The 14,093-nt window shown below is 32.8% G+C and overlaps 3 protein-coding genes across 4 annotated transcripts; 2 read left to right on the top strand and 1 right to left on the bottom strand.

Moving 5' to 3' along the window:
* The first annotated feature begins 1,184 nt into the window (after positions 1-1,184).
* LOC143545135 (tetraspanin-8-like) lies at positions 1,185-2,073 on the top strand. Its single transcript, XM_077037072.1, has 2 exons — positions 1,185-1,721; positions 1,804-2,073. The coding sequence occupies exons 1-2, from the start codon at positions 1,185-1,187 to the stop codon at positions 2,071-2,073; spliced, it is 807 nt and encodes a 268-aa protein (XP_076893187.1).
* LOC143545174 (uncharacterized) lies at positions 1,812-5,151 on the bottom strand. Its single transcript, XM_077037106.1, has 6 exons — positions 5,029-5,151; positions 4,619-4,952; positions 3,958-4,174; positions 3,353-3,890; positions 3,184-3,282; positions 1,812-2,470 (listed from the first exon to the last, which is right to left on the bottom strand). The coding sequence occupies exons 1-6, from the start codon at positions 5,075-5,077 to the stop codon at positions 2,217-2,219; spliced, it is 1,491 nt and encodes a 496-aa protein (XP_076893221.1). The 5' UTR covers positions 5,078-5,151; the 3' UTR covers positions 1,812-2,216.
* Positions 5,152-10,413: 5,262 nt separating this feature from the next.
* LOC143545147 (ubiquitin-conjugating enzyme E2 22-like) lies at positions 10,414-11,862 on the top strand. Of its 2 annotated transcripts, XM_077037084.1 has the most exons (7): positions 10,414-10,507; positions 10,627-10,771; positions 10,857-10,934; positions 11,016-11,128; positions 11,232-11,335; positions 11,423-11,537; positions 11,601-11,862. In XM_077037084.1, exons 1-7 carry the CDS (start codon positions 10,505-10,507, stop codon positions 11,781-11,783), a joined length of 741 nt encoding a protein of 246 aa, XP_076893199.1. In that variant the 5' UTR covers positions 10,414-10,504; the 3' UTR covers positions 11,784-11,862. The 2 variants fall into 2 exon arrangements, with proteins under 2 accessions (XP_076893199.1, XP_076893198.1); XM_077037083.1 differs by having other exon boundaries at positions 11,423-11,861.
* The last annotated feature ends 2,231 nt before the right edge of the window (positions 11,863-14,093 follow it).

Genomic DNA, 14,093 nt, shown 5'->3' with positions numbered 1-14,093 from the left:
TGTTTACAACCATAGATGCCTTTAGCAATTTGCAGACGGCCATAACTTTAATTTCCATGTATTCTGCAACATGTACAATTTTAATTTTTGCAATCTGCACCGTTTTTTTCTTCTTTCAATTTACAAATTTTATTTATGCAATATGCAGACTTTCAGTTTTCTTTTTTCTTTTATGTATAATTATTTCCGATGTATCTTAACAAAACATCAAAAACAGTTCTGTTGGTCTATGCATAATATGCTCGAACAGTACATGTAATGGTCTAGCTAGCCAGTATAAGTGGCGTAATCCATTATTGACTTTAACGAATATTCAACAAGCAATCAAGCCAAAATACCAAATATAACTGTGATGTTCAATCCATATCACAATTCACACATACTTGTAGAATGTATATTTCAATCGATCTTGACCTGACTCGTTACGGTCTAACGAACTTATTCATTTATGAATACTCTAATAAGAAGTTACAAGATGATGCTTAAATCCATTTGGAACCAAACAAACCCAACACACCCAACAAAGCCCCCACATATGAGGGGCCAGAGTGTATTTGAAGAAAAAGGAAAAAAAAAAAAAAGAGGGAACAAATATGCCCCTCATGTGAAGGGCACACTTGGGTTTAACGGGCCAGACTTAACGAGATTAGGGAATCGGGTTTAATTGCAAGTGAAATGAAACCATGGGGAAGGAAATTGCAAATTTGAAACTACTTGACTAAAGCCGTAGATTTGAACAAACCACATCGACGAAAACCACAGTTCCCTGAAATAAGTATTATAATACAGAAAGAGTGAAAAGACATGTCTATCCCTGACTTAATGATTAAATTTAACGGGGTTAGTGATTTGGATGTAATTGGCAAGAACTGGGAAACGTGGAGGGTGCATATGCAAAAAATAAACTTTTTGGACTAAATTCGCATTATTTGTCAAACCACAAAAACGAAAATAACATTTTACTCTAATATATCACATAATTAAATCCCAACTATATAGGAAAACATACATTCTTGTTTTTGAAAGATAAGAGGGGGAGAGTCATACTCGGACAATCAAATGTTTAAATCTTATACCAGAAAAAACAACCATAACTAACAAACATCCATTATTATTCAATTCATTTTTTATAGCATATCAAAAACTTTCCCAAGAACCTTATTGAAGAAAAGGGGTAGGAGAGAATGGGTGTGTTTGCAAAAGTGTTCCTCACCATGTGGTTGATTGGTGGAACCGCGGGCTCGATATACTTGCTAGCCAAACGGTTTGTAGACTTGGCCATGCGGGTCGTCAAGCTGCATAACGAAACATGTTTAGAGGACCCCGTGTTGTGGCCAACATGGCTAATGACCCTCATCTTGGTTTCATGCGTCCTCGGCCTCATGGGAATCGTATGCAAGATCAAGTTTTTCCAATGGTTCTTCAGTTTCTTAATAAACATCGGCGTCATTTACATCATTTGCATCATGGTTTGGCGTTTGATGGTGTTCGGGTGGCTCAGAAAACCCACACCCATGAGTTTTGAAGAAGTTTATAAAAACAACTCGCCTCTAGACGAGGAGTATAAGCCTATGTTGATAGATGATATGGCTTCAGACCGTGTATGGCCCGAGGTCGAAGAATGCTTGACCGAGATCAAGTTTTGTGAAGAAGCAAGTGGGAAGGATAAAATCTTTGCTAAAGAAGATTGGAAGATAGAAACATACTATGAATATTACTGGGTATGTTAAAAAGTTTCAAATTTTGTCACAACTTTTATTATAATAACCATTATATTTTGTGACTAAAACTAAAGATTTTCAGGAGGGGTGTTGTGTGCCTCCTCCAAGATGTGAAAACAAGGTGCTTTCGCTTAAAGGTATAGGCGACGAGAATGACGACTGCTTGCGGTGGGCGAATGCAACAAGGAACAAGGTAAATAATCGTATCAAGTGTTTCAACTGCGAGTCATGTAAGGCGGCCCGGTTGGCGACATACCAAACGGACCAAGACAAGGTTCGTATGTATTCTCTGATTGCTGCGGTTTTCCTGTTTATCGCCAACCTCTTCGTTTCAATGGGTGGATTCGAGTAATATGACGAGAAAAGCGACCCGGTCGTATTATTATTTGACCATGTAATGTGAATTAAAATTAATGTGTTTGTAATGTTATTATTATTATTAGTTTTATTTCAATTATTTAAAGATTACAACATAAAAAGACAGTAACTTTTTAGCTAGGACATATGTGGAAGGTTAGCAAGAGAAGCTTGCATTTTGTCCTGCGAGAAAGACAGGTCAACCATGGCACCCTGCAAGTACTTCTCATAAGCAGGAAGGTCAAAGTGACCATGTCCACACATTGCGGTTAGTATCACTTTTGATTCACCGGTCTCTTTGCAGTGAAGGGCTTCTCGAATGGCTGCAGCTATCGCGTGTGTGGGTTCAGGTGCAGGTATCAATCCTTCTGACCTTGCAAATTGTATGGCCCCTGCACGCGTTTAACTCACCGAATTAAAATCAAGTAGAGATGGCAATGGGACGGGCATTGGTAATCCCAGTCCCATATCCGGACCCAATATCGGGTATCCATTGAGATCTCCAAATACATTTGTTACCTTACCATTCTAATTTCCATATTTTTCATGTTTATAACTAAAACATAATAAAATATAATATATTACAATCATATCATTATAACCATAAAATTGTTTAAAATATTTAAAAATTGTAAATTTCATGATGATACAAATTACAAGCAATAAGTTCATACTTTATAGCATACAAGATATATATATATATATATATTATATCATAAAATACATTTCCCAAAAGAAAATTAGTTTTTTCCTAATAATAAAGCTACTATAACTAAACATTACTAGACTGGAAAGAAAGAAAGAGTTAAAAAAATCAGTAACATGGATAGGGTAAATGATTAATCGGATATATGGTCTCAGGTAATCGGGCCGTTATCACCTAATCCTATACCTAAAAGAAATTTAAAATTTAATCCCATACCCAACTGCCCGCACCATATGTCTAGGGTTTCGGGTATTCCTATCAGGTTCGGGGTTTTTTTTGCCATCTATAAAGTCAACATTTCAGTGGTCACATTTCAGAGTTTTCCTTGTAAATGTGACCCAAATCAAGTCCATAAACACATTGTCTCAACAATATGAGCATGTTAATATTAATGCATACCTTGAAAGCACTCAATTTGTGGAATTGCAATTGCTTCCATGTAGCCCAATTCATAGATATGTGAAATCAGTGGCGCCATACCATGATACCGCAATCCTCCTAAACAAAGTTGTAAACTTTATCATTCATTTAAACTTTATCATCATATAAACTTATATAAAAAAATTACCAGAATGAATAGGGTCAGGAATGAAATCATGACCGAGTGTATGCATCTTCATCAACGGGGTCAACTGAGCCGTATCTCCATAATCATAGGCATAAACACCTTTGGTCAACGACGGGCAAGCGGTAGGTTCCACAGCTCTTATAACAGGATTAATTTTCCCTTTAAGTTTTTCCCGAATATACGGGAAACAAAGCCCTGCAAAATTCGACCCGCCACCCGTACATCCAATAATCACATCAGGAGTCTCACCTAAATCTTCCATCTGCTTAATACACTCTTCGCCAATAACAGTCTGATGTAACAAAACATGATTTAAAACACTTCCTAAACAGTACTTAGTATCTTCAATGTTGGCTGCCACCTCCACAGCCTCAGAAATTGCAATTCCTAAACTACCCGGGCTTGACGGGTCCATTTTGAGAATTCTCCGACCCGATTCGGTTATGTCAGAAGGGGACGGGTGAACCTTGGCTCCCCATGTTTGCATCATTAGTTTCCTATATGGTTTTTGATCATACGAAGCTCGAACTTGCCACACCTAAGTTCCATAAATTCAATTATACAAACGGTTATGTCATTTGTTTAATATAATGGGCTGAACTTACTTCGCAATTGAGGCCAAATAAACTGGAAGCAAAAGCTAAAGAACACCCCCATTGGCCCGCGCCTGTCTCGGTGACAAGGTTCTTGACACCTTGTTGGGCATTGTACCAAACTTGAGGGACTGCAGTGTTCGGTTTGTGTGAGCCGGCTGGACTCACACCTTCATACTTGTAATAAATTCTTGCAGGTGTGTCAAGTAATTTCTCCAACCTCTTCGCTCTGAATCAAACCAAAACCAAACCGTTAATGTTTTCTCTGACCCATGAATATTCTTTTACAAAATCAACAGACAGACACTAAACAAAAAGCACTGACGTGCCATACAACCCATATGATGTTTTTGATTGGTAAAGAAAAGACTGATGTGACCATTGACCAAGTCATACAGCTCGTATGACCATTTTTCCCCCGTATAATGTGATACCCTGTACAACAAAGTTGATTTGATACCATACAGCTCATATGACCATTTTTTGCCTCATCATATGGCTCGCATGATTTGATTGCTATGTAGATAGTTGATTTTACATCATGTATGACCATTTTTTGTCACGTCATATGGCCCATATAATGTGATAACCCTGTACATCAAAATTGATTTGACATCATATGGCCCGCATCGGGCCATAAGGTGTACACATATTTAGGTGGTGCAAAAACAACCTTATTAAAGGGGTGGGCCGCCAAAGCCGATAAATATCGACAACTTCATCAGGGATTACAATCAGTCTTTCACTGCTTGTCTCTTGCTTAATAAGCTCATCAGGAAACAAATGAGCCAGATCTTGTGGTTGCAAAGGTTCAAAGGTTTTAGGATGCAATGGTGGGGGAGGTTTAATGGGTAGATCAGCAATAATATTGTACCAATGTGTTGGGATTTCAGTAGGTACAGCATGTGACAACATGGTTACTTTTGGTCTTTCTTGAACTGAAAACTTGATATGATTTGGTTTTCCATTTATAGATGGATACCCATGATGATTGTTTCTCCAATTACCTAAAAACAGATTTGGAAAGTAACCATGTTCAGTAACTAAAATGAATCTAACAAATAAACAGCAAATGTTGATTACCTTTGAAGGAAACAATAATTGGGGTGGAAAGATAAAGAGACTGAGACATTTTTGCAGGCTTTGGAAATGGTATAGAGTTGCAGAGTTAGTTATTGTACTTACAAAACAATGGACCACTTTCCTCTGGCACTCGGCCAAGACAAAGTAATGTGTAGAAAACAAAATAAGTGGGTGTAGTTTTATGACTTTTATTAAAATGTGTTAAATATTTATCATACTTTTTTTTCTTTTTCTAAGAAAACTTGTGCATTTTCTCCTTTCTATTTTAGTTAGATAAAAGAAAAGGTTACTTAAAAGAAAGTAAAAAGTTGTTTGGGTTGGTAACTTCGATAAGAGTTTTTTACCAAAATAGGTGGTGTGGAAAAAGTATTTACCAAAATAGGTGATTTGAAAAATATTTACCAAAATAGGTTTTTTTATTTTTTATTCCATTTTAACTTTACAAAACATAAAGAACTCTCTCTTACCACCTTTAGCTTTTCCTAACCATCGTTCCAATCGCAGCAGCAAGTTTGATCGATTCAATCACATATTTAAGTATGATTTGATAGCAGGTTTCAAAATTAATCAATAACTGGATAAAGTTAATGGCACACGTTTGCATCAATTCTTCAAAGAGGTTTTTATTCTTTAAGTTCAATCACCGGTCGGATTCTTGTTGCAGGTTGGATTTAATCATAAATTCGTTTATGTCAAAAAATAAAAATAAAAATCGGAAGCTTTATATTGTTTCGATTTTTGCTTCCCTTAATTGACTAAAATTTTGAGTTGACTCTTAATGATTTTGCAGGCACAGTAAGTTAATAAGTTCTTAAAAGACTTTTAATTATTGAGTTTAAGTTATTTATATCCTGTGAACTGCATTAATTATTTACAATTTATGAGTTATAAACAATTATTTTGATGCTAACCACTATGTTCTTTATAAAAATTGGTTAAACGAGTCATGTTCGAGTTGGCTCGTATTATTTGTATCCAGGTTAGGGTTGATCTTTGACCCGAATAAAAATATGGGTCGTATTTGTGTTCCACAATTAGACCCGTTAAACCAACACGAATTACATCCCTATTTCATAAGATTTTAATATTTACTTATAATGGTTTAAATGTGTGAGTTCGTTACTAAGAGAATGACTAACTCACTGACATCACTTTCTCTCATATGTGATAAGCTACTAAATTATTTTTTGCTTTTTTATTCGTTTTAAAATATAGTTAGATGTGTTTTTTTAGTTCTTACTAATATGGTTTGATTAAAAAATAAAAAAATAAAAAAAATGTAAAAGGTTAGTTGAAAATAAAAAAAAGCATATTGAAAAAATATAAAAGAAAATAATTATAAGTGCTTGAATAAAAGTTAAAAGAGAAATTAATTATAAAAGACAAATCAAAATAAAGTATTAAATAAAAACACCCATTTTAGTAATACTTTTAAAATCACCTATTTTGGTAAATATTTTTTCCCTACCACTCATCTTGGTAAAAAACTCTTTCGATAATGGGGTGTTCTTGAGTCTATTTTCAAAAGGAGAAAATTATTGTTTGTGTTCTGTAGTTTTAGGGAGGAGGCAAAATGAGTTCCTAAAAGAAAATTTGAACTGGTTGGGTCCCTGTGTTTTCAAAAATGAATCATTTAAGTCCCTGTCAAAAGTGAAATTACTAGTTTACCCTTTTTTATGATCCATATGAGTCTATGTGGTTAATTAATTGCTCAGTTTTAGTCCCTCTTTAAAAATTACCTCTAAATTACATAACTTTTTTAACAAAATTAAGAAAACGAATCTTTTATCAACAAAAATAAACTGACTGAACTAACTTTTTTAACAAAAATAGACGAACCGTACTTTTTTTAACAAATAAACGGACTGAACTATTTTTTACAAAAATACGAACTGAACTATTACAAAAAGAATAGTTCATTTACTAAAGTAGTTACGTTCGTTTAGTTTAGTAAAAGAATAGTTCATTTATTTTTGCTAAAAAGGTAGTTCAATCGTTTATTTTTGTTTAAAAGTAGTATGGTTCGTTTATTTGTATTAAAAAGTAGTTCGATTCGTTTATTTTTGTAAAAAATAGTTCGGTTTGTATTATTGTTAAAAAAAGTATGGTTCGTCTATTTTTGTTAAAAAAAATAGTTCACTCCGTTTATTTTTGTTAAAAAAAAGTTTCGTTTTCTTAATTTTGTTAAAAAAATAATGTAATTTAGAGGTAATTTTTAAAGAGGGACGAAAACTGAGCAATCACTTAACCAAAGAGACTCATATAGATCATAAAAAAAGGTAAACTAGTAATCCACATTTGACATGGACTTAAATGGTTTATTTTTGAAACCATAGGGATCTAACCAGTTCAAATTTTCTTTGGGGACTCATTGTGTCTTCTTCCTGAAACCACATGGACACAAACAGTAATTTTCTGTTTCAAAAGAGTACAAAACTTTTTCAGTTTTTTTCTCTGTTTATGCATAGTAGTTAAGTTTGTTAGACGATTACATTTTATCACTCTCTAGCCTTTCTTGTGAAGTTGTAATCAAAGTCTAAATCGTAAAGAGAGCAAGTTGTTAAAGGCCTTGATTAATTGATTCATCAAAGGTGTCTCGAAGAACTGAATTTGTAGAATAAAGCTAATAACTATGCCTTAGTCCTCATTGGGTCTGTAGCAAATGGCAAATCTATCCCAATTGTAGTCGAATCTATCAAGCCCATATATTAAAGTCTCCAAAGTCTACGGACCATAGGTTGTGTTTTAGGTATGTGTATTCAATTCCATCACATATCATTATCATATTCATATCCCACTATTGGACACCGGAAAGAATTGAATGCACAAATATTTGACAATGGACGTTGGAAACTTGGTATTTCTACGTTTCTTAAATCCCCATTTTGGTCCCCCTATAATTTATTATTTTATGTTAACCGGTCGGCTTAAAATTCGAACAAAATAACACAATTAATATAATCATAAAACTCGAAATGTGTACTTGCAGTTGATAACGATTTTGTTAAGACTCATAGCTAATTTTAAAAAAGATTATATAATAAAAAAGCAACGGGACTTTAGTTATCTAATAAATAAACAATGGGACTTTAGATGTTATATTGCAGTTTATAACTTTTTTGTTGCAAAGATAATTATTTTAAGGCAAGTCACGTAAATATGTTTTGCGTGCCTAAACAGACTTAAATACACGGAAACAAAAAGAAGATTTGTGGCTGCTGAGATTCGAGCACAAGTCTCCACGGCCACAACATGGAATTCTTACCACTAAACTACAGCCACAAGATATTTTGAACGTCGAAATAACTTTATATAATGGGGCATGGCTTGTTGACAATTTATAGTGTGAAGCAATAACTATGTATATTAAATTGTTTGCATTTTTTATACGCATACAAATATGCTAATTATTTAACGTAGATAAAACCGTGGTTAAAAGTAACAATCACAAATTTTAACTTGTGTGTTATCTTTAAAATTAATGGTTGTAATAAAATCATGGGTATAATAATGTGACATTTTCATATCTATTTGTTTGAATATTAAACTTGTTACATGGAGCTGTGAGGTAATTGTTAATACTCTAATATGGGTGTAATTAGGCTCGACTCTCGAGATAGATGGTTCAGTTGGAGACCATGCAAAGGAAGCCATTCAAACATTTTCAGATGGCCAAGTCAATTCATACTCTATTAAGGGTTGTGATTTACTTCAAGTGAGTTCAAAATGTGCCTCGTACAAACAAACCCATCAACCCTCAATCTCACACGATTTTAAGTGGGTCTGATATGACATGACACGAATAAACATGCGGGGCAGATTTCAACTCGTCAATCCAAAACCCATCAACCCCCAACCCCACACAATTGACATTCCTGTATATTAGAACTCTGCTGTATATAACTATGATTAAACCATTGATTCTTTGGTTAGTTCGATTATTGGTGTTATATTTTTTCCTTTAACAACTTCATTGTTATGTTTAACTAACCACGAGCATGATGTTAACTTCGTTATTGTGTAGAATGTTGTGTTATATTTATTTTTTAATTTTTAAACGGCTTCTAAACTACAACTCAATCTATAACTCAATCTATCAAATATCCAATTGACGTGATTGTGGATATCCAAATCTTATCCCTTATGTGATAATAAGATTTAGTGGATAATTAATATGAATTTTTTAACAACATTTTAAAACTGCCACAATACTCGAGTGAGCTTTCATAAGACATAATGTCAACTGTTTAAAATAATTTGACGCTTCAGTCTCCACTCATCTACGAACTCCATTAAAGAAGATATAAATCATTGTGAAAAAAATCCACTTTAACAGGTTTCGAAAATATTAAAAATCTCAAGCTTCAAACAATTACTTCATGTCATTCGATATTGGCCAATTAGAACTCACCAATACAAAGCTTATATTATCTTCATAAAAGATATAACGTTACATCAAATTTAAACTCCTTACGACAATTATCCGAATTCCTTTCTAAAAAGACATATAATTGAGAATTTGAAAATGAGAGGACTCGATGAGTGTATAATTTTACCAATTTCAATAATTAGAAAGAAAATATAATAATCAATAATTATAATAAAACCAATAAACGAAAGCCAGCTGTGATTGACACTGACTTTTATCTATTTCCTAGGCCCACCTTGTATCGACGAACATTTACAACTTCACCCCAAAACTATACAAAAGTAACAAAAACAACCCCTCAACGGTAAACTCTTGCTTGTGTTGGGTATATATCTATGCCAATTGCCCAACGCTCTTCCTCTCTCTCATCAATCAATCATTTGATCCACCAAATCTCATTTCATCAATTTGTGAAGTCTTGATTGATTTGAGGTAATTAATACTTGGTGTCTTTGAATTCGATCATGTATTGTTATGTGTTTTTGAACTGGGTTTTGTTTCTTTAGTCGCCATTGTGAGTTTGATTTCGATTAATCGTTGTTTGGTTGACAAATTCGTCATCTTGTTGTTGTGGATGTAATTTTGGAATCTTGGGTTTGGTGGTTGATTGTTGAATTAGGGATTTAGGTTTAAAGTTCTTAGTTTGGGGATTTTAATTGATTGATTCGATTCGGTTAAGTCAACAGTTAACGTTTTATCTGGAGAATTGGGGATTTTAGGGTTTGTTTGTAATTTTGTTAAAATTAGGGTTTTTTTTTTCGAAAAAAAAGTTGATTGATAGGGTTTTGTAATCAAGTCAAAATAGATCTTATATTTATTTTGTTAATATTGAGTTTGTTTGATTATTATATCTTGAATTTAGGGTTTTTTTCTCATATGCAAAATATTCTTGCAGATAATGAATTTTTATACTTTTGACTTTTGTTTCGTGTTATATAACCTTAAAATTATTTATAATTTTAACAGGTTATTCGGTGTGTTCATTGAACAATCTACTACTCCTATTATTGGCTTTTGGTGTCCAGTCTATAATCTTGTTTGTGAGTAATGGTAAGTTCTCAATCTGAACATCTTTCTATGAATTGAATTGTTTTTCGTCTATTATAATTATGCTAAAACACATAATTTTTATTTGGTAAAGATTAACGTTTACTATGTAATTGTCGCAGGCTACAAACGAGAATCTTCCTCCAAATGTAATCAAACAACTTGCGAGGGAATTGAAAAATCTTGATGAAACACCACCCGAGGGTATTAAAGTAGGAGTAAATGATGATGATTTTTCGACAATATTTGCGGATATAGAAGGCCCTGGTACTAGTTCTCTTTATATTTGCATATATTTGTTTGTGTGTGATAATAAGAACATATATTTGAGACTTGATTGATTCATATGCAGCTGGCACTCCATATGAAAATGGCGTTTTTCGCATGAAGTTGATTCTGTCGCGTGATTTTCCTCACTCGCCTCCTAAAGGTTTGTTGAAAATTTGTTAGATATGAGATCCATTTTATCTTATTCTGTTGTTATACATCTTGTTTGTGTGTCTGTTTATAGGCTATTTTTTGACCAAGATCTTCCACCCGAACATTGCTTCAAATGGTGAAATATGTGTCAACACATTGAAAAGGGATTGGAACCCTACTCTTGGTTTACGCCACGTTCTAATTGTAAGTTTCTTTGGTTCAAGAATCATGTTTTGAGCTTTCAAATTGAAAGTTATTATGAATCATCAAATCAGTAAACTTATGGTCAATTTGTTCCTGGTTGCAGGTAGTCAGATGCTTGCTTATTGAGCCATTTCCAGAATCTGCATTGAACGAGCAGGCTGGTAAAATGCTGCTTGAGAACTATGATGAGTATGCTAAGCATGCCAGGTAAGCTGCTAACTGGTCATATTAGTTATATATCATTAATAAATCTTGATCCAATAATAAGTACTAATTTCATGATAATGTTCATAGGCTGTATACTGGAATTCATGCTCTAAAGCCAAAGCCAAAGTTTAAATCTGAATCGACCACCGCAGCCGTAAACGTTGACCAGACAAACACTGCGGTTTGTATTGTTGACCCGAAAACCGCTGTCTCTGGAGCAGTGGTGCAGCCGACGCCTTTGGCCCCTTCATCGAACAACATGAAAGGGGCAAGTGGACAGGAACCACCAACCGCCGTCCTAAGCACGGTGGTTGAGATTGGAGTTAGTAGCGGATCTGCTGCTGCACCGTCTGTGGTGGCAGTACATAAGAAGGAAGGAGGGTTGGCGAAAGGTCAAGCCGATAAAAAGAAGATTGATGCTAGAAAGAAAAGTTTAAAAAGATTGTAATTTGTGTTTTTCTTGTAATGTATGCTATGTTACTTCTATCCATTTAATTTTTAATGCATAAATGTTCAAAATATCATAACATTTTTTCATTTACTTTGTTTTACATTACACACATCATAGTTCTGACCGGCATCATATAATTTATTTAACATCTTTAGATAAATAAGGTAAAAGTCAGGCGGTTTGTTTATTTGTTGACACCAGCGGCATCCTTGGCTCCTTCTTTCGCCCCTTGTGCTTTAGCCATCATTTGCTGACCACCCTGAACAACCGTGTAAAATGGTTAGACTAACTGACCTGTTTTCTTATTCAGTTTGACTCGTTATGAATAACATATTTCATATAATATGGTTGGATTTGTCACTATCATTTACCAACATAGATAGGATTTAGGATGAATTTTGACTGATGAGTTTATATCTTTTTTTGACAATCTTATTTGTGTGTTATTAAGCAAATGAGTGGAACAAACCTGTTGCACATTTTCCTTTACTTGTTGGGCATTTTTATCAGCTTTTTCTAATATGTTACTGGTCTTCTCCTGAAAATATATTACATTAATAAATAAACGCATTTCTTTCGTAAGAATAATGATATAATCAAAAGATTGCAACGAATACCTGAGTTTGACCAGCAATTTTACCAGCATCATATTGTGATTTATCCATAATGTTTTGGAAAAGAGCCTACAAATGTAATTGAAAATTGAGACTTTTTGATGGTCCTAAGGTTGTTATATATATAGGTGTTTTGCTGGACACATGTCCTAATTTGGTGGCGTAAAGGGCTCTTGACCATCACATTTTTTTAGTAATCTGGATCACTACCTGTTTGTTACAAGTTGGAGGTCATATTATTATTGTTGTAAAATTTTGGTTCTCTTGTATAACTTTTAATAATTATTATACCATACTAAATATAAATTTTAAATATACTGCAACGGGGATGGTTCATGCGATAAGTCAAGTTACAGCGAGAAGTGCGAGAAATTAATCTGGACCACTCATTTCATTTTTAATCTTACATCATTAAAAGTAAATGAAAAGAATATTAAAATAATATAATTATATTCTCTCTCCAATTAATATATAATTAAATCATACAAGTTACATTTTTAACTAATATAATTAATCTAATCACAATAACTAAAATATTTAAAAAATCAATAAATCTATAAAATAGTAAATCTTTATAATTTTTTACCCTATCTCTTGAGTTCACCCTACACAACTATAATTTTTTCTTACACCTCTTCAAAATTCCTACATATGTGTAATTTTTTCATACATGTCTTAATTTGTTTTTCCTACACATTTTCAATTTCTTCGTATGCATGTTTATCGTCCTATACATATTCAAATCTTTCCTACGCATATTCAATTTCTTGTTACACATCTTTAGTTTTTTCATACACATCTTAATTTATTTTCCTACACATCTTTTAGTTTTCTTATACACAACATATTTTTTTCCTACACATCTACAATTTCGCCATACACTTTTTTTTTCGTCCTACGCATCTTCGTTATTTTGATAAGCATATTTAATTTCTTCCTACACATCTTCATATATCTCATACACATCTTTAACTTTCTCATACACATCTAATTTTTTTCACCTACACATCTTTAATTTTCGCATACACATCTTTTTTTACACATTTTCAATTTCTTCGTACACATTTTTTTCCGTCTTACACATCTTCAAATTATTTATTTATTTTTCAAAAGAGCAATCGATGATGAAGATAATATTTTGCTTAAATGTATAAATTATAAACATTTTATTGGTGAAATAAAAACAAAATTAATTAAATCTTACACTAAACAAATAAGAATAAATAAATTGTAACTTACAAATCATAAATTTTAGATATTTATGCTTTGAGCTTATATTTAGAGATGGATGAAATAAATTAAATGATGAATTATTTTATTTTACCTAAATTAACATTTTCTTATTTATTTTAATGTCTTTCAAATTGTATTAATTACAATAAATACAATAATGTTTCAACCATTGATTAATAATCTAATGGTTGAGATTACTTCTCTCTATAAAATTACTTCTGAAAAGAACTTAATCCTACTGCTACGATATGTTATTTTTATCTTTATCTATATTTTGATATAATACTTATTAAAAACCGACCCGTATTAAAGTTTTTTTTATCTATATGAAATACATGAGGAAGAAATTAATAATATTGTTTTTATTGTCCTCAAAGAAATCACATGCTCCTATTGATTAATACACATAATTAGATCACAACATGATCTAGAAGCAAAATTCCCAGCCTCATATTTTTAA

Source organism: Bidens hawaiensis, unplaced genomic scaffold, assembly GCF_021521415.1.
Source record: "Bidens hawaiensis isolate Kalapana, Puna unplaced genomic scaffold, B.hawaiensis_p1.1 tig00013865_1, whole genome shotgun sequence".
NCBI lineage: Eukaryota > Viridiplantae > Streptophyta > Magnoliopsida > Asterales > Asteraceae > Bidens > Bidens hawaiensis.
Note: the sequence above shows the minus strand (reverse complement) of the source record. Positions and strands in the feature narration are given on the sequence as shown.

What these genes read in the sequence shown, in the direction of transcription:
- LOC143545135 (XM_077037072.1), top strand. Translation starts at nt 1,185, where the DNA reads ATGGGTGTGTTTGCAAAAGTGTTCCTCACCATGTGGTTGATTGGTGGA. An exon ending in CATACTATGAATATTACTGG is followed by an intron (nt 1,722 to 1,803) that starts GTATGTTAAAAA and finishes AAAGATTTTCAG; the next exon opens with GAGGGGTGTTGTGTGCCTCC.
- LOC143545174 (XM_077037106.1), bottom strand. Translation starts at nt 5,077, where the DNA reads ATGTCTCAGTCTCTTTATCTTTCCACCCCAATTATTGTTTCCTTCAAA. An exon ending in AATTATTGTTTCCTTCAAAG is followed by an intron (nt 4,953 to 5,028) that starts GTAATCAACATT and finishes ATCTGTTTTTAG; the next exon opens with GTAATTGGAGAAACAATCAT. An exon ending in TCCTGACCCTATTCATTCTG is followed by an intron (nt 3,283 to 3,352) that starts GTAATTTTTTTA and finishes AACTTTGTTTAG; the next exon opens with GAGGATTGCGGTATCATGGT.
- LOC143545147 (XM_077037083.1), top strand. An exon ending in TCCTCACTCGCCTCCTAAAG is followed by an intron (nt 10,935 to 11,015) that starts GTTTGTTGAAAA and finishes GTCTGTTTATAG; the next exon opens with GCTATTTTTTGACCAAGATC. An exon ending in GTTTACGCCACGTTCTAATT is followed by an intron (nt 11,129 to 11,231) that starts GTAAGTTTCTTT and finishes TCCTGGTTGCAG; the next exon opens with GTAGTCAGATGCTTGCTTAT.